At 38.3% G+C, this 20,945-nt stretch overlaps 1 protein-coding gene and 1 long non-coding RNA gene across 3 annotated transcripts in view; one reads left to right on the top strand and one right to left on the bottom strand.

Annotated features, from left to right (window-relative positions):
• Window positions 1–20,945, bottom strand: part of LOC145506023 (uncharacterized) — a 287,451-nt gene that overhangs the window by 101,527 nt on the left and 164,979 nt on the right. The gene's annotated exons all lie outside the window — the stretch shown is intronic.
• SELP (selectin P) overlaps window positions 20,626–20,945 on the top strand; it is a 44,591-nt gene continuing 44,271 nt past the window's right edge. Inside the window, exon 1 of one of the 2 annotated variants that reach the window (XM_081489577.1) lies at window positions 20,626–20,919. In XM_081489577.1, the coding sequence (XP_081345703.1) occupies window positions 20,917–20,919 (3 nt within the window). In that variant the 5' untranslated portion in view covers window positions 20,626–20,916. The remainder of the gene's footprint in view (window positions 20,920–20,945) is intronic. The other variant, XM_081489578.1, reaches the window with a different exon arrangement.

The raw sequence follows: 20,945 nt of genomic DNA on the forward strand, positions 1-20,945 counted from the left end.
ATATATATGCTGTCTACAAGAATCCCACTTCAGACCTCAAGACACATATAAACTGAAAGTGAGAGGATGGAAAAATATATTCCATGCAAATGGGAAGCAAAAGAAAGCTGGAGTAGCAATTCTCATATCAGACAAAATAGACCTTAAAATAAAGATGATTACAAGAGATAAAATAAGGAAGGACACTACATAATGACCAAGGGATCATTCCAAGAGGAAGACATAACAATTGTAAATATCTATGCACCCGACATAGGAGCACCTCAGTACATAAGACAAACACTAACAGACATAAAATGAGAAATTGACAGTAACACAATAATGGTAGGAGACTTTGACACTCCACTCACAGCAATGGACAGATCATCAAAACAGAAAATTAATAAGGAAACACAAGTCTTCAATGATACATTAGATGAGATGGATCTCATTGACATCTTCAGGACATTCCATCCAAATGCAGAAGAATACACCTTGTTCTCAAGTGCACATGGAACATTCTCCAGGATAGACCACATCTTGGGGTCACAAATCAAACCTCAGTAAATTTAAGAAAATTAAAATCACATCAAACATCTTCTCCAACCACAACGCTATGAGACTAGATATCAGTTACAAGAAAAAAACTGTAAGAAACACAAACATGTGGAGATAAAACAACACGTTTCTAAATAACCATCAGGTTACTGAAGAAATCAAAAAATTTCTAGAAACAAATGACAATGAAAACACAACTCAAAACCTAAGGGATGCAGGAAAACATTTCTAAGACGAAAGTTTATAGCAATACAATCCTACCTCAAGAAACAAGAAAAACATCAAATAGGCAACCTAACTTTACACGTAAAACAACTGGAAAAAGAAGAACAAAAACCCCCCAAAATTAGCAGAAGGAAAGAAATCATAAAAATCTGGGCAGAAATAAATGAAAAAGAAATTAAAGAAGCAATAGTAAAGATTAATAAAACTAAAAGCTTGTTCTTTGAGAAGATAAACAAAATTTACAAACCTTTATCCAGACTCGTCAAGAGAAACAGAGAGAAGAATCAAATCAACAAAATTAGAAATGAAAAAGGAGAGGTTACAACAGACAATGCAGAAATACAAAGGATTATAAGAGACTATTATGAACAACTACATGGCAATAAAACGGATAACCTGGAAGAAATGGCTAGATTCTTTAAAAAGTTCAAACTTCCAAGACTGAACCAGGAAGAAATAGAAATTATGAACAACCCAATTACAAGCACTGAAATTGAAGCTGTGATCAAAAATCTCCCAAAAACCGAAAGCCCAGGACCAAATGGCTTCACAGGAGAATTCTATCAAACATTTAGAGAAGAGCTAATGCCTATCCTTTTAAAACTCTTTCAAAAAATTGCAGAGGAAGGAACACTTCCAAACTCATTCTACGAGGCCACCATCACCCTGATACCAAAAACCAGACAAAGACAACACACACACACACACAAACTACTGGCCAATGTCACTGATGAACATAGAGGCAAAAATCCTCAACAAAATTCTAGCAAACAGAATTCAGCAACACATCAAAAAGCTCATACACCATGATCAAGTTGGGTTTACCACAGAGATGCAAGAATTCTTCAATATATGCAAATCAATCAATGTGATACACCATATTAACAAAATGAAAGATAAAAACAATATGATAATCTCAATAGATGCAGAAAAAGCCTTTGACAAAATTCAGTACCCATTTATGATTAAAACTCTTCAAAAAATGGGCATAGAAGGAACCTAACTCAATATAGTAAAGGTCTATAATGATAAGCCTACAGAAAACATTATTCTCAATGGTGAGAAACTGAATGCATTCCCCCTAAGATTAGGAACAAGACGAGGATGTCCACTTTCACCACTGTTATTCAACAGAGTTCTGGAAGTCCCAGCTACAGCAATCAGAGAAGAAAAAGACATGAAATGAATCCAGATCAGAAAAGAAGTAAATCTCTCACTGTTTGCAGATGACATGATACTGCCCATAGAAAACCCTAAAGATAGTATCAGAAAATTACTAGAGCTAATCAGTGAATTTAGCAAAGTCACAGGATACAAAATCAATACACAGAAATCACTTGTATTTCTATATACTAACAATGAAAAATCAGAAAGCACAGTTAAGGAATCAACCCCATTCACCATTGCAACAAAAAGAATTAAACATCGAGGAATAAATTTACCTAAGGAGACAAAAGAACTATACACGGAAAATTATAAGACAATAATGCAAGAAATCAAAGACAACATATAGAGATGGAGAGATATTCCATGTTCCTGAGTAGGAAGAATCAATATTGTGAAAATGACTATACTACCAAATGCAGTCTACAGATTCAATGTGATCCCTATCAAATTACCAATGGCATTTTTCACAGAACTAGAACAAAAAATTTCACAATTCATATGGAAACACGAAAGACCCTTAATAGCCAAAGCAGTCCCGAGAAAGAAGAACGGAGCTGGAGGAATCAGCCCACTGACTTCAGATTATACTACAAAGCTACAGTCATCAAGACAGTATGGTACTGTCACAAAAATAAAAATATACACCAATGGAACAAGATAGAAAGGCCAAAAATAAACCCATGCACCTATGGGTGACTTATTTTTGACAAAGGAGGCAAGAATATACAATGGGGTAAAGACAGCCTCTTCAATAAATGGTGCTGGGAAAACTGGACAGCTACATGTAAAAGAATGAAATTAGAATACTTCCTAACACCATACACAAAGATAAACTCAAAATGGATTAAAGACCTAAATGTAAGACCAGAAACTATAAAACTCTTAGAGGAAAACATAGGCAGAACACTTGATGACATAAATCAAAGCAAGATCCTCTAGGACCCACCTCCTAGAGTGGTGGAAATAAAAACAGAAGTAAACAAGTGGGACCTCATTAAACTTAAAAGCTTTTGCACAGTAAAGGAAACTATAAGCAAGGTGAAAAGACAGCCTTTGGAATGGGAGAAAATAATAGCAACTGAAACAACTGACAGAGGATTAATTTCCAAAATGTACAAGCAGCTCATACAACTCATGCCAGAAAAACAAACAACCCAATCAAAAAGTGGGAAAATGATCTAAACAGACATTTCTCCAAAGAAGACATACAGATTGCTAGCAAACACATGAAAAGATGCTGAACATTATTCATTATTAGAGAAATGCAAATCAAAACCACAATGAGATATCACCTCACACTGGTCAGCATGGCCATCATCAAAATGTCTACAAACAATATATTTTGGATATGGTGTGGAGAAAAGGGAGCACTCTTGCACTGTTGGTAGAAATGTAAATTGATACAGCCACTATGGAATACAGTATGGAGATTCCTTAAAAAACTAGGAATAAAACCACAATATGACCCAGCAATCCCACTCCTAGGCATATACCCTGAGGAAGCCAGGGTTGAAAAAGACACATGTATCCCATTGTTCATTACTATTTAAAATAGCTAGAACATGGAAGCAACCTAGATGTCCATCAACAGATGAATGGATAAAAAAGTTGTTGTACATATACCTAATGGATATTACTCAGCCATAAAAAGGAATGCATTTGAGTCAGTTCTGATGAGGAGAACCTATTATATAGCGTGAAGTGAGTCAGAAAGAGAAAGATAAATATCGTATTCTAACACATATATATGGAATCTAGAAGAATGTTACTGAAGAACTTATTTACAGGGCTCAGTGGAGAAACAGACAGAGAAAATAGACTTGTGGACATGGGGAGAGGGGAGGGAGGGTGAGATGTATGGAAAGAGGAACATGGAAACTTACATTACCATATGTAAAATAGATGGCCAATGGGAATTTGCTGTATGGCTCAGGAAACTCAAACAGGGGCTCTGTATCAACCTAGAGGGATGGGATGGGGAGGGAGATGGGCAGGAGGTTCAAAAGGGAGGGGATATATGTATACCTATGGCTGATTCATGTTGAGATTTGACAGAAAACAGCAAAATTCTGTAAAGTAATTATCCTTCAATAAAAAAATAAATTAAAAAATTAATATACAGAAATCTGCTGCATTTCTATACACTAACAACAAACTCTAAGGAAAAGAAATTAAGAAAACAATCTCATTTACCATTGGGTCAAAAAGAATACAATATCTAGGAATAAACCTACCTGAGGAGGTAAAAGACCTATAACAATCTCATTTACCATTGGATCAAAAAGAATACAATATCTAGGAATAAACCTACCCGAGGAGGTAAAAGACCTATACTTGGTAAACTGCAAGACACTGATGAAAGAAACTTAAGACAATACAAACAGATGGAAAGATATACCATGTTCTTGGATAGGGAGAATTAACATTGCCAAAAGACCTTATTACTCAAGGCAATCTACATTCAGTGCAATCCCTATCAAAAGACCAATGACATTTTTCACAGAACTAATTTTAAAATTTGTATGGAAACAAAAAGACCCTGAATAGCCAAAAAATTTTTGAGAAAGAAGAACAGAGCCTGAGAAATCATGCTTCCTGACTTCAGACTATAATACAAAACTCTAGTAATCAAAACAGTATGGCACTGACAGAAAAACAGTCAGATAGATCAATGGAACAGAACAGAGAGCCCAGAAAGAAACCCATGTATTTATGGCCAATCTGCAACATAAGAGGCAAGAATATACAATGATGAAAAGACAGTGTCTTCAATAAGTGGTACTGTAAAAACTGGACAGCTACATGTAAAAGAATGAAATTAGAGTAATCTTTGTGTTTTATTTCTTGTCTAAGATTCCTAGTGCAATACTGAATAGTAGTAGAAACAGTGGGATTTTGTCTTGCTACTGATCTTAAAGGGAATATTTACAGTGTTTCACTACACAGTGCCAAAGCCTTTGACTGTGTGGATCATAATAAACTGTGGAAGATTCTGAAAGAGATGGGAATACCAGACCATCTGACCTGTCTCTTGAGAAACCTGTATGCAGGTCAGGAAGCAACAGTTAGAACTGGACATGGAACAACAGACTGGTTCCAAATAGGAAAAGGAGTACGTCAAGGCTGTATATTGTCACCGCTTATTTAACTTATATGCAGAGTACATCATGAGAAATGCTGGGCTGGAAGAAACACAAGCTGGAATCAAGATTGCTGGGAGAAATATCAATAACCTCAGATATGTAGATGACACCACCCTTATGGCAGAAAGTGAAGAGGAACTAAAGAGCCTCTTGATGACAGTGAAAGAGGATAGTGAAAAAGTTGGCTTAAAGCTTAACATTCAGAAAACTAAGATTATGGCACCTGGTCCCATCACTTCATGAGAAATAGATGGGGAGACACTGGAAACAGTGTCAGATTTTATTTTGGGGGGCTCCAAAATCACTGCTGATGGTGATTGCAGCCATGAATTAAAAGACGCTTACTCCTTGGAAGGAAGGTTATGACCAACCTAGATAGCATATTGAAAAGCAGAGACATTACTCTGCCAACAAAAGTCCATCTAGTTAAGGTATGGTTTTTCCAGTAGTCATGTATGGATGTGAGAGTTGGACGGTGAAGAAAGCTGAGCGCCGAAGAATTGATGCTTTTGAACTGTGGTGTTGGAGAAGACTCTTGAGAGTCCCTTGGACTGCAAGGAGGTCCAACCAGTCCATCCTAAAGGAGATCAGTCCTGGGTGTTCATTGGAAGGACTGATGCTGAAGCTGAAACTCCAATACTTTGGCTACCTGATGCGAAGAGCTGACTCATTGGAAAAGACCCTGATGCTGGGAAAGATTGAGGGCAGTTGGAGAAGGGGACGACAGAGGATGAGATGGTTGGATGGCATCACCGACTCGATGGACGTGGGTTTGGGTGCACTCAGGGAGTTAGTGATGGACAGGGAGGCCTGGCGTGCTGCGGTTCATGGGGTCGCAAAGAGTCGGACACGACTGAGTGACTGAACTGAACTGAAATCTACTTCTAGTAATTTTCCTAGAGAAATTATAGGACAAATATAGGCAAAGATAAATATCCTAAGATATTTTTCAGTATTGTTTATGATAGCAAGATTTTTATCAATATGGGATATTTTAAATAAGTTATGGTATATTATATAATGGAATATTATGCAGCCCTTATGAAGGCTGATGTAGGTATACATTTATTAATAAGAAAAGATGTCCTTAATATATGGTTAGTTTTAAGAACCAAAATATAAAAATAAAACTGTAATCTAGTTTCGTCGAAAAAATTTTTCTGAATATATGAATTAAAAAATTCTGAAAGCCTACCAAGTTAATAGTGGTTATCCTTGGGTGAGGTGATATAATGGATGATTCTCACTTTTCTTTTAGACATTCTGTATGGTAGGGATCCTTTATAGGAGAATATATTACTTTCATATTTTCATTTCAGCAAAAGACTTTTCCTGTGGAAAGTGAGAGGGTAACAGGCAGGAAGGCCAGTGGTCTCCAAACTGAGGAAATGGGCTGCAAGTGTCAGACATTTTTCTCTCTCAAGAGGCAGAAGGAAACAAACTAGGGATAAGTTTTCCCTTCTCTATACAAATTTAAAGGAGGTTTCTCTTAAGATACTGTGTTGCCATGACACCTGGTTTCACCTGAAGTTAACTTATGCTCAAACCTTGAGTAAACCAATGCATTTTTCTTACGGAAATGTTTGTCTTAAGCTATGTTAATGTACTATGCATTTACCCCAACTCTGTCTTCAAGTCGCCTAACAGGCTCAGAACCTACTTGGCAAACCAGTATGTTATACTCTGACGTTCTTCCCCTAATCTAAACTATTAAACGAACTATTTGCATGGTAATCTGCCTTTCTGCAAGATTCAAGTCAATTGTTTTATGGCCCGGGATAACTCATCTGGGCCAAGATTATCTCAAAATACATCTTATGGATGAGGGGCCTGGTGCCATTCTGAGTTTTAAGACATTCCTTGCTTTCATTAACAAACTGCAAATGACTATATAACATCTAGCTGAAGACTAGCAGGGGGGTACTCTTTCTGCCCCCTTCTGATGCCTATGCCAGAAGCTTTCTCTATCTCCTTTATACTTTAATAAAACTTTATCACACAAAAGCTCTGAGCGATCAAGCCTCGTCTCTGGCCCCGGATTGAATTCTTCTCCGGAGGCCAAGAATCCCGGCCATCCCGGCCATCTTTTACGCGGTTCAGCAACAACCTTTCAAAAGTTTTATTAATTACATTGACAGATGAGGTAAAAATAATAATTTTACTGTAATAACAGAGTAAAACAACAAGTTCTAGCTATAGAAAGAGAACACTTTGTACCCATAGTTTACTCACAAATGAGTCAGCCAAATTAAAATCTCAAATGACACCTTTTCCTGTCTCTTTATTGTTAAAGGAGAGCAAATCCCTAGGAGACTATTATAACTCTTGGTAAGACAGTTCCCTTTTATCAGGAGCCAGGAGCATGGAATTATTTGAAGATTAAAAAATTGGACTTGATTTGATTACTTCCAGCTAAGTGATTTTATACAGCTGCCATTTTCCCATTTCTCTATTTCATGATAATCTATTGTTTAATGCCACTGCCAGAATTTACATGTATTTCAGTAAATTACACATTTTTATAACAAAGATATTCACAAGGAAAGGAAGCAATTTTTAAATTTACATGTAAATAATTTTGAAGCATAATTCAAAATTACCTATCCTTATAGGACTCACTCAGGGACCCTCAGGCCAGTGGAAGTCACAATTAAAGCTGCCTTTGTTCTAACTATGCCTGGGAACTCTATGTCCTCTGTGTAAGAACTCGATTGGTCAGACTGCACAAGCAGGCTCTTCTGAGTCCCAGTTTCAGAGCAGAGACACTGTTCAGGGAGTCATTTCCAAAAATACCAGTGTGCTGCAGTCCATGGGGTTGCAAAGAGTCAGACGCAACTTAGCACCTGAACACACACACACACATCTATCTGTTGAAAAAAAAAAAAAGACCTAGTACTTCTTCAATTCTATATATTTTTGTTCAACTGAAAAGCTTGTGGTGGGAGAGGACAGGGGGTTCATGGGTCTGAATGCAAGAACATTCTGTGAGCTATGGGCTAACATAGGCTGTGGAGAGGTTGCCAGTCCTACCAGGGCTATGGAGAAGCACTGACTGTTACAGGCAAAGACACTATCACTGCTCTGAATAGATGGCTGGCTGAGAGAGAAAACATCTCAGATGCCGGGAATCTGACGTGACTTGAAAAGATTTTTAGTAAGTACACTAAGAGCCAGAGGTTACAAAAGTGACTAAGACGTGGTGCCTGCCCAGGAGAAACTTACAATCTTCTGAGGGAGAGTGGGGTTCAGGCTCAACCAGCAGAGGCGGTATTTGTGGTTGCCCAGGGTACCTGGCACTCAGATGAAAGGCCACAGCCTTGCTTTTCTTACAGAGCCTGCCGCTGCCTGTACAGCCTTTAGCTGCGTGCTGGTCCCATGCCAGCCACATCAGGTGTCACCGAAAATATAGATCTTTTCCACATAGCAGTCCTTCAAGTACTCGAAGAGCTACTGCTGATGCCAAACCAGAATCACTCCCATTCTCCAAATCTTCTGTGAAGCTTTCCTTTTAGAGTGAAGCAGATGGTGTTTACCTTCATTGACCTTCCTGACCATTCTGACCTTTCTGGATTTAAGCCAACCAAAAAGACTGTAGGCTCCTCTCTTGCATTCTAGTCTGTCTGCCCAGTCTCCCTTGGCCTCCTCTCCTACCATTTAGCCTTGATGCTGTTTGTAGCCTCAGGGTTTTGGCTCCTGATCTCCTTCAGGATTTGGTCCCAGACTCTCCAGTCTCTTTCCCCCTAGGGTCTCCCTCATTCAGTCTCCATGGACTCAGCCCTAAGCTGAAATTGGCCTGACACTGGCCCCTTAATAGGGTTCAGACTATTTCTGCCAGTACAAGTCTAGGTTCTCAAAGAAGGACATACATTTGAATCTGACTTTAGGAACCTATAATAGGGGCAAGCAATAAAAAAAAAGGAAAACTTGTATATTCACCAGATTCATACATTCACTATAGTAAGAAGTGTGTGTGTGTGCTTAGTCACTTCAATCGTGTCTGACTCTTTGTGACCCTATGGACTGTAACCCACCAGGCTCCTCTGACCATCAGATCCTCCAGGCAAGAATACTGGAGTGAGTTGTCATTTCCCTGGCTAAGGGATCTTCCTGATTTAGGGATGGAACCATGTCTCCTGCATCTCCTGCATTGGCATGCAGATTCTTTCTTTACCACTAAGCCATGTAGGAAGCTCCTATAGTTAAAAATAACACTCTTTAATTAAAAAAAAAAAGTGTATGTACAGAATGTGTACATATATGTGTGCATTTGTCTGTATGTGTGTTAGAAGTGTAGGATACATTTCTCCCCTGCAATTCCTCTCTTCTTAACCTTAAGCTGTTAAATTTCTAAAACCTAATAAATATTAGCACTTTAAGAAATACACTTGACCCTTGAATAATATAGATTTGAACTGGCTGGATCCTCTTATATGCAGGTATTTTTCAGTAGTAAATATTACAGTGCTACATGGACTGTGGTTGGTTGAATCCCCAACCGAATGTGGAGGGACCATGCATACCAAGAGCCAATGGTAAATTACATATGAAAACATGAACTAATACTTTGTAGTTGTTCAGAGTCAACTGTGATAGAACAGGCTGTTTGTGTGAGCCACACGAGGCTGACCTCCCCTCGACTTGTGGGTTTGGAGCAGAAACCACAAGATGCACCTTCAGTTCTATATCCTTCATGCTCCCTAGCTCATAGCTTGCTCTCTCCTGAACCCTGGTGGCCCTCATTAAGCTCTTGGGCATGCACTCTCTCTTTTAGGCTTTTCTCCTTTCTTTGCATCTGGCTTATATCTGCAACTAGATTGAAAGCTCATAGAGGAAGCTTTAGCAGACTTCCATGCAGACTTAGCAGACCAAGCATCATAACTTTGTGAAGTCCCAAGTCCTAGAACAATGCCCTACGTGTAACAGACATACAATAAATGGTTGTTGCTGCTGCTGCTGCTGCTGCTGCTAAGTCACTTCAGTCGTGTCTGATTCTGTGCAACCCCATAGACGGCAGCGCACCAAGCTCCCCCGTCCCTGGGATTCTCCAGGCAAGAACACTGGAGTGGGTTGCCATTTCCTTCTCCAATGCATGAAAGTGAAAAGTGAAAGTGAAGTCGCTCAGTCGTGTCCGACTCTTCGCGACGCCATGGACTGCAGCCTACAAGGCTTCTCCGTCTATGCGCTTTTCCAGGCACGAGTACTGGAGTGGGGTGCCATTGCCTTCTCCGGAAATGGTTGTTGATGGGAATGCTATTACATAGCTGGATGTTGGTCTGAGAGGCCTGATTGCACAAACTGCTTAATCCTTAAAAAGCTTAATTAACTACAGGAGTACTTTTCTGAACTAGAGGCGGTGCTTCTGAATGCTAAATTTATATTTTTATTCTGTATTTGGTGCTCTTGCCTCTAGAATATTGTAGGGGAAATCGACCTGGAGAATGTGTGAAGCTGTTATTAGTCTCGATATAAGAAGTAGCTTGATTTAGTTTCACTCTTGATTCATCTTTAATTACCAGAGTTCATGCACGGAATATCCACCAGAAAATCAAGAGAAGGGGGTCAGAAGAACTACTTCTTCTTTTTCCAGAAAGTGCTTTTTAATGAGTTTAGTGGAAAACCCACATTTTAGTATGGTCATTTCAGCTAGACTTGAATTCGAACCCCCTCTTCTTCATTTATCAGCTCTGGCATGCTACAATCCTCCAAGTTGCAATTTACTTTTTAAAAAAATGTATATCACAATAATCTCTGAGTAGATGAGCCAGCTGTTTGGATGGAACTAACTGTTAAGACTGTTATGGGAATTCAATGATATACAGGCTTTAAAATGCTTTGCTTATGGTCTGGTCCAAAAACAGGGGCTCCATAATAGTAACTAAAAACGTAACAATATCTCTGTTTCACTTCCTCAGCGACTTTGAGATACTCTATCCATGATGTTCATGTACGAACAGGTCATCCATTTAATTGTGTTTTTAGTGTTCAACTGTGGGGTGATAACCCTTCTGTGGTTATCACAGCCTTCTGGTAATCAAAGGGCCCCAGACACATATGCTCCTCGAAGGATAAAAATACTTTTAATACAAAAACCACTTCCTAATTCATCTGCTGAGTTTAGAGTATTTCTGTGTGTGCATGTCCAACCACTGAGCTTGCACAAAAGAATCTGACTTATTTTACTCAGCTCAAGGATCACCTTCTCTAAGCATCCTTTCCAATCACCTGCCCACTGCCACCATCAGACTGAGTTAGATACCCTTTTGTGGGACTCGCAAAGAATGCATGTGTATACACAGTCTTCTCCATATTGTTACAATTAAATTTCTATATTCATCTCTTCACTTGGTCTTTGAGTTCCATCAGGACCAAGACTGAATTTTTTTTTTTTAAATATGGCTTCTTTTTTTTTTTTCTTTTTTGGCTGCTCTGGGTCTTCGTTGCTGTGTGTGGGCTTTCTCTTGTTATGGTGAGCAGCAATTTTATAGTTTCAAAGCACGGGCTTCTCTTGGCAGTGGCTTCTCTTGTGGCACATGGGCTTAGTTGCCCCTCAGTATGTGGGTCTTCCTGGACCAATGATCAAATCCATGCCCCCTACATTGGCAGGAGGATTACTAACCACTGGATTACCAGGGAAGTCCAGGACTGTATCTTATTTATCTGTATGTCTCCAGAGAGTAGCTTAGATGATAGCACAGAATAGACCCTATAAAAATGTGTAGAACAAATAAGTGAAACTCTGGATGGGGCTAAGTAGGCACAAATAGGGTAATGTGGAGTGTGTCCTGAGACTCGGACTTTTATATAAGGTTATGTGGGTAGACAGTTTTATGAATGTCCATGTTTGCTATTTGAGACCTTTGCCCAAATGACTGATTCCTTTGCCTTTCCTTCCCTTTCAAAAACTGGAGAGCAAAGATAGAGACATGAAATACTTAGAATACCACAGACCAATTTAAATAGAACTTCAGCAGGAAGAAATGTGTGTCAGTTGTCTTTCAAAAACTGTGGGGGGAGAGATAACATCTTTGTCCGTGACTGCGTCAGCCATCAGCGGAGTAACAGACACATAGGGGTTTTTTTTTTTTCAGTTGTAACTAGAGAAAAAATATTACATCGAAAAAGAGTATGATATATTATCAAATGAAAAAAAGCACTGTGCTGAATATACAGTGTGATTCCAATTCCACTGATGACAGTACTTTGGATGATATTTTTCCCTTCTCCATGCTTTTCTTTACAACAAACATGTATTACATTAACCAAAAGAGGGAAAAGTTATACGTTCTTTTTTGAAGTTCTAACTTGTCATCCTATGGACTATTCTGTAGAAAGGTCCCTTATCTGCATAGAGGACCAGCTGTGCAGGTGGAACTTCCCTGAGGAATTACCTGTCTTCTGTTTGACCCAATGACAGATGCTACACATGACGATACAACCTTAACATGGCCTCTGAGATCTGGCATGGTCTCAGTTCAGTTCAGTTCAGTCGCTCAGTCGTGTCCAAATCTTTGTAACCCCATGAATCACAGCACGCCAGGCCTCCCTGTCCATCATCAACTCCCTGAGTCTACCCAAACCCATGTCCATTGAGTCGGGATGCCATCTAACCATCTCATCCTCTGTCGTCCCCTTCTCCTCCTGCCTCCAATCCTTCCCAGCATTAGGGTCTTTTCCAGGGAGTCAACTCTTCGCATGAGGTGGCCAAAGTATTGGAGTTTCAGCTTCAACATCAGTCCTTCCAATGGTCTAGGTGCTCCCTAAGCCTCCTTCACCACTGTCCAGCCACTGTGTTTCTCTGGTAGCTCCCAGGCTGCTCCAAGCCTCAACTGGCCCAGAATGTTCTTTCCACATCATACTTTTTTTCTTCCTGCATTTAACTGTGTGAATTTAATCTAATATCTAATGCCCTCCACCCAAATAAAACAACTGAGCTCCATGAGCACCTTACTCATTATTGAATCCCTAGTGTTAGCACAATGCCTGAAGCCTTGAAGGAGCATAAAGATTTCTTTCTTTCTTTTTTAATAAATTCATTGGAACTCTTGGATTTGAGCCTTTTATTTTTTTTTAAGTTCTATATATTTTTTTAATGAAGGATAATTGCTTTACAGAATTTTGTTGTTTATCTTTATCTTTCTCTCTCTGACTCACTTCACTCTGTATAATAGGTTCTAGGTTCATCCACCTTGTCAGAACTGACTCAAATGCATTCCTTTTTATGGCTGAGTAATATTCCATTGTGTATATGTACAACAACTTCTCTATTCATTCATCTGTCAATGAACATCTAGGTTGCCTCCATGTCCTAGTTATTGTAAATAGTGCTGCAGTGAACAATGGGATATATGTGTCTTTTTCAACCCTGGTTTCCTCAGGGTGTATGCCTAGGAGTGGGATTGCTGGGTCATATGGTGGTTTTATCCCTAGTTTTTTAAGGAATCTCCATACTGTCTTCCATAGTGGCTGTATCAATTTACATTTCCACCAACAGTGCAAGAGTATTCCCTTTTCTCCACACCCTCTCCAGCATTTACTGTTTGTAGACTTTTTGATGATGGCCATGCTGACCAGTGTGAGGCGATATCTCATTGTGGTTTTGATTTGCATTTCTCTAATAATGAACATTGTTCAGCATCCTTTCACGTGTTTGTTAGCAATCTGTATGTCTTCTTTGGAGAAATGTCTGTTTAGATCATTTTCCCACTTTTTGATTGGGTTGTTTGTTTTTCTGGCATGAGTTGTATGAGCTGCTTGTACATTTTGGAAATTAATCCTCTGTCAGTTGTTTCAGTTGCTATTATTTTCTCCCATTCCAATGGCTGTCTTTTCACCTTGCTTATACTTTCCTTTACTGTGCAAAAGCTTTTAAGTTTAATGAGGTCCCACTTGTTTACTTTTGTTTTTATTTCCACTACTCTAGGAGATGGGTCCTAGAGGATCTTGCTTTGATTTATGTCATCAAGTGTTCTACCTATGTTTTCCTCTAAGAGTTTTATAGTTTCTGGTCTTACATTTAGGTCTTTAATCCATTTTGAGTTTATCTTTGTGTATGGTGTTAGGAAGTATTCTAATTTCATTCTTTTACATGTAGCTGTCCAGTTTTCTCAGCACCATTTATTGAAGGGGCTGTTTTGCCCTATTGTATATTCTTGCCTCCTTTGTCAAAAACAAGTCACCCATAGGTGCATGGGTTTATTTTTGGCCTTTCTATCTTGTTCCATTGGTGTATATTTTTATTTTTGTGACAGTACCATACTGTCTTGATGACTGTAGCTTTGTAGTATAATCTGAAGTCAGTGGGCTGATTCCTCCAGCTCCATTCTTCTTTCTCAGGACTGCTTTGGCTATTAAGGGTCTTTTGTGTTTCCATATGAATTGTGAAATTTTTTGTTCTAGTTCTGTGAAAAATGCCATTGGTAATTTGTAGGGATTGCATTGAATCTGTATACTGCATTTGGTAGTATAGCCATTTTCACAATATTGATTCTTGCTCCCAAGAACATGGAATATCTCTCCATCTCTATATGTTGTCTTTGATTTCTTTCATTAGTGTCTTATAATTTTCTGTGTACAGTTCTTTTGTCTCCTTAGGTAAATTTATTCCTCGATATTTAATTCTTTTTGTTGCAATGGTGAATGGGGTTGATTCCTTAACTGTGCTTTCTGATTTTTCATTGTTAGTATATAGAAATACAAGTGATTTCTGTGTATTGATTTTGTATCCTGTGACTTTGCTAAATTCACTGATTAGCTCTAGTAATTTTCTGATACTATCTTTAGGGTTTTCTATAGGCAGTATCATGTCATCTGCAAACAGTGAGAGATTTACTTCTTCTTTTCTGATCTGGATTCCTTTTATGTCTTTTTCCTCTCTGATTCCTGTAGCTGGGACTTCCAGAACTCTGTTGAATAACAGTGGTGAAAGTGGACACCCTCGTCTTGTTCTTAATCTTAGGGGGAATGCATTCAGTTTCTCACCATTGAGAATAATGTTTGCTGTAGGCTTATCATTATAGACCTTTACTGTAATGAGTTAGGTTCCTTCTATGCCCATTTTTTGAAGAGTTTTAATCATAAATGGGTACTGAATTTTGTCAAAGGCTTTTTCTGCATCTATTGAGATTATCATATTGTTTTTATCTTTCATTTTGTTAATATGGTGTATCACATTGATTGATTTGCATATATTGAAGAATCCTTGCATTTCTGGAATAAACCCAACTTGATCATAGTGTATGAGCTTTTTGATGTGTTGCTGAATTTGATGTGTTTGCTAAAATTTTGTTGAGGATTTTTGCATCTATGTTCATCAGTGGTACTGGCCTGTAGTTTTCTTTTTTTCCGTTGTCTTTCTCTGGTTTTGGTATCAGGGTGATGGTGGCCTCGTAGAATGAGTTTGGAAGTGTTCCTTTCTCTGCAATTTTTTGAAAGAGTTTTAAAAGGATAGGCATTAGCTCTTCTCTTAATGTTTGATAGAACTCTCCTGTGAAGCCTTCTGGTCCTGGGCTTTTGGTTTTTGGGAGATTTTTGATCACAGCTTCAATTTCAGTGTTTGTAATTGGGTTGCTCATAATTTCTATTTCTTCCCGGTTCAGTCTTGGAAGATTGAACTTTTCTAAGAACCTGTCCATTTCTTCCAGGTTATCCATTTCATTGCCATGTTGTTCATAATAGTCTCTTATAATCCTTTGTATTTCTGCATTGTCTGTTGTAATCTCTCCTTTTTCATTTCTAATCTTGTTGATTTGATTCTTTGTTTTTCTTGATGAGTCTAGATAAAGATTTGTAAATTTTGTTTATCTTCTCAAAGAACCACCTTTTAGTTTTATTAATCTTTACTGTTTCTCTCATTTCTTTTTCACTTATTTCTGCTCGGATTACTATGATTTCTTCCCTTCTACCAATTTTGGGGTTTTTTGATCTTCTTTTTCCAGTTGTTTCAGGTGTAAAGTTAGGTTGTCTATTCAATGTTTTTCTTGTTTCTTGACGTAGGATTGTATTGTTATAAAATTCTCTCTTAAAACTGCTTTTGCTGCATCCCATAGGTTTCGAGTTGTCATGTTTTCAATGTCATTTGTTTCTATAAATTTTTTGATTACCCTTTTGATTTCTTTAGTAACCTTTTGGTTATTTAAAAATGTGTTGTTTAATCTCCATGTGTTTGTGTTTCTTAGTTTTTTATTGTAATTGATATCTAGTCTCATAGCGTTGTGGTTGGAGAAGATATTTGATGTGATTTTAATTTTCTTAAATTTACTGAGATTTGATTTGTGACCCCAAGATGTGGTCTATCCTGGAGGTTCTTCCATGTGCACTTGAGAAGAAGGTGTATTCTTCTGCATTTGGATGGAATATCTTGAAGATATCAATGAGATCCATCTCATCTAATGTATCATTTAAGACTTGTGTTTCCTTATTAATTTTCTGTTTTGATGATCTGTCCATTGCTGTGAGTGGAGTGTCAAAGTCTCCTACCATTATTGTGTTACTGTCAATTTCTCCTTTTATGTCTGTTAGTGTTTGTCTTATGTATTGAAGTGCTCCTATGTCGGGTGCATAGATATTTACAATTGTTATGTCTTCCTCTTGGAATGATCCCTTGATCATTATGTAGTGTCCTTCCTTACCTCTTGTAATCGTTGTCATTTTAAGGTCTGTTTTATCTGATATGAGAATTGCTACTCCAGCTTTCTTTTGCTTCCCATTTGCATGGAATATATTTTTCCATCCTCTCACTTTCAGTCTATATGTGTCTTGAGGTCTGAAGTGGGATTCTTGTAGACAGCATATATATGGGTCTTGTTTTTGTATCCATTCAGCCAGTCTGTGTCTTTTGGTTGAAGTATTTAATCCACTTACATTTAAAGTAATTATTGATATATTTGTTCCTTTTGCCATTTTTTTAATTGTTTGGGGTTGATTTTGTAGATCTGTTTTCTTCTCTTGTATTTCTTGACTATATAAGTCCCTTTAACATTTGTTGTAAAGCTGGTTTGGTGGAATTGAATTCTCTTAACTTTTGCTTGTCTGAAAAGCTTTTGATTTCTCCATCAATTTTGAATGAGATTCTTGCCAGGTAGAGTAATCTTGGTTGTAGATTTTTTTTCCTTTCAGTACTTTAAATATATCCTGCCATTCCCTTCTGGCCTGCAGAGTTTCTGCTGAAAGATCAGCTGTTAAGTGTATGGTGCTTCCCATATATGTTATATGTTGCTCCCTTGTTGCTTTTAATATTCTTTCTTCATGTATAGTCTTTGTTAGTTTGATTAGTATGTCTTGGTGTGTTTCTCCTTGGGTTTATCCTGTATGGTACTCTGTGCCTCTTGGACTTGATTGACTATTTCCTTTTCCATGTTGGGAAAATTTTCAAATATGGTCTCTTCAAAAATTTTCTCATACTCTTTCCTTTTCTCTTCTTCTTCTGGACCCCTATTATTTGAATGTTGGTGCATTTGATAATTATCCCAGAGGTCTCTGAGACTATCCTCAGTTCTTTTCATTCATTTTACTTTATTCTGCTCTTCAGAAGTTATTTCCACTATTTTATCTTCCAGCTCACTGATTCATTCTCCTGCTTCAGATATTCTGCTATTGATTCCTTCTAGAGTATTTCTAATTTCAGTAATTGTGTTGTTTGTCTCTGCATGTCTATTCTTTAATTCTTCTAGTTCTTTGTTAATTGATTCTTGCATTTTCTCCGTTTTGCTTTCAAGGTTTTTGATGATCTTTACTATCATTATTCTGAATTCTTTTTCAGGCAGTTTGCCTATTTCCTCTTTATTTATTTGGACTTCTGTGTTTCTGATTTGTTCCTTCATTTGTGTAGTATTTCTCTGCCTTTTCACTTTTTTTTTTTTTAATTTATTGTGTTTGAGGACTCCTTTTCCCAGGCTTCAAGGTTGAATTCTTTCTTCCTTTTGGTTTCTGCCCTCTAAGGTTGGTCCAGTGGTTTGTGTAAGGTTCTTATAGGGTGATATTTGTGCTGAGTTTTTGTTTGTTTGTTTGTTTTTCCTCTGATGAGCAAGGCTGAATGAGATGGTAATCCTGTCTGCTGATGATTGGGTTTGTATTTTGGTTTGTTTGTTGTTTATATTCGGTGTCCTGCACAGGGTGCTATTGATGGTTGGGTGATGTCAGGTCTTGTATTCCAGTGGTTTCCTTTGTGTGAGTTCTCACTATTTGATACCCCCTAGGGTTAGTTCTCTGGTAGTCTAGGGTCTTGGAGTCAGTGCTCTCACTCCAAAGGCTCAGGGCTTGATCTCAAGTTTTTCCTGGGACTATATATTCTTTTCTGCTGCTCAGGTACTCCTGTCTGCTCTCAGGTGGTGTCCTGCATTCACTTCTGTGTCTTAAGGTGTATTCCTAATGTATCCTGGATTTGAGGTTTTTTTTTTTTAATTTTATGGCTGTGCTGGGTCTTCGTTACTTTGCACGGGCTTTCTCTATTTGTTGCAAGCAAGGTCTACTCTTCCTTTCAGTGCACGGACTTCTCATTGCAGGGGTTTCTCTTGTTTTGGAGCACAAGCTCTAGAGTGCAAGCTCAGTCATTGTGGTCCACAGGCTTTGTTGCTTGGCAGCATGTGGAATCTCCCTGGATCAGGGATCGAACCTGTGTCTCCTGCATTGGCAGGCAGATTCTTATCCACTGCGCCACGAGGAAGGTTCAACTATTTGTTGTGTATATAAATGCACCACTGAAATAATATAAACAGAAATCAGAGACAAAGATGAAGGGGACACTTTTATTATGTCTACCCAGAGTCATAGATCTAATCAATGAATCAACAAGTATTTGTTGGGTGTCTAATTGCCCTCTGCTAGATACTACAGGAGAAGCAAGACTAATATAAAAAGAGGTCCCATCCTTTGGGAATTTCTAGTACAATACAAGATGAGAAAACATGTATGGAACATAGAAGAAATACTATTAATCAGATTATATTAGAATCATCGTGTTTTTAGTGGCCACCTAATTAGAAACAATATAGATTTTTCTACTAGACTAAATCCATTCAAGCAAATGGTTTCAGCTTGAACAGCTTTTCAACAGTCAATGGTATTTCCTTCCATTCCTATTCCTTGGAATTCTTTTCTACTTCCCTCACACTCCCTGCAATTTAACATTATTCCACTTAAGACATATTGTTGATAGAACCTAGAGTTTACCTAGTACCTTCCCTCATATCCATCTGAGAAATATTTTTAAATGAAGCAATGTCAAAAAGAGTCTAGAGAGTAAAAATAAGAACAGGAGGAAGGGGAGGCAAGTCTTAGAAAAATAACAATGAACATATCCACTGCACTTGCACTGTGCCAGGCATTGTTTTGAGCACTTGAACTGTAATTCCATTTAACTCTCCAAACATTTCCATGTGGTGATGATGACTGGTGAATGTTATCCTTATTTGTTAGTATCTCTGAGGGAACTGAGTCACAGGAGGAAAACACCTCCTCAGGTCACACAGCTTGTTGGTGATGGAGCCAGGCAGTCTGGCTCTGAACTCTTGCATCACGCTGCTCAAAGATCCCCGTGCTTTCCTATCTCTCAACATCCCTTATTTCCCTGCTTCCATTCCTCCATCACTGCCTCCTTTACCAGGCTTTCTATTTCTACCATGTGTTAATCCTTTCCTCTTCATTCCAAATTCCTAAATTCAAATGCAGCTCCAAGGCCCCTAAATCATCTTTATCTTTGGACTTCCAGATTTTTCCATTTCATTCCACTTTCAATCGGTCCGTGAGATGCCTACTTACAAGCTGTAATAATCATGTAGTGAATGAAAAATAACACCCACTACGGCACAACTGAATTCCGAAGGGATAAACTGAAGTTATGGTTTTCTGACTTGATGCTAAATGCTTGATACTTGGTTTTACTGTCTGATGGCATATCTGAAAAGTAATAATAGCCTATATTCATTGAGTGCCAATTGTGGGCCAGTTATTGTTTCAAGCACTCCACATATCAACTCATTTAATCACATAACAACTCTGTAAGGTAAGTTCTATCACCATTCTATTTCACAGTTGAAAAAAAAAAAAAGAGGCATAGAGAGCTTAAGCATTTTTGCCTAGAGGACAGCCACACATGGAACCAACAGGGGTCTCAGGCAGTTGACTCAAAGAGCCCAAGTCTTAACCGCTGTGCTACACAGTCTTTTACTTCTCCAACACTAACCATTTTCACATTTTTTTTTCTAATTTAAGAAGCAGAAGTTCCCTTATAATAATGACCCATGTCTGTTTTATATCTCACACCAAAACTCTTTCTAACAATCCCTCCAGATGCCAGAAAACCCTCAGCGGCTTTCCCTTTCCCACTTCATTATTTTTTGTAACTCTTTTCGCTCAGAAAGCTGCTGGAATAGAAAAAATTCACTGAGATTTTACAGTAACTGGAAAATTGACATTAATGATTAAGATCAAGTGTGTTTTCCGATATTAAGATCAAGTGTGTTTTCCGATATACGACCTTAAATTGGAGTAACTTATCACAGGTCATATCAAGGCAACCTGACCACTGGGGGATGTGGGTATGATTCCTGCACTACCCACACTGGAATGTCCAGGAGTGATTCACACTTACCCTCGTCTGTCTTCAGACCACCTCCCATGGAAGTCTGCACCCCCCTCCTTTCCACTTCCTCGGTGACTGTTATTTCTAAAATGCCAACATTGCTCCCGTATTATCAACATTCTAACTTTGTGGGAAGGGCTGTGGTGACTTTCAGGAAAGTGAATAGGAAGTGCTTTTCTAAACAGCCTGACAGCTGAGGGGTGGCAGCAAGATTATAAGAAGTCTGGGCTGGACAGACAGCAGAAAGCCAGCCGTGTCACAAAAGAGATGGTGAGTTCATTTCTTTTTGCTATGGA

This window comes from Giraffa tippelskirchi, chromosome 5 (genome assembly GCF_054371585.1).
Source record: "Giraffa tippelskirchi isolate mGirTip1 chromosome 5, T2T-mGirTip1v1.2.pri, whole genome shotgun sequence".
Classification (NCBI taxonomy): Eukaryota; Metazoa; Chordata; class Mammalia; order Artiodactyla; family Giraffidae; genus Giraffa; species Giraffa tippelskirchi.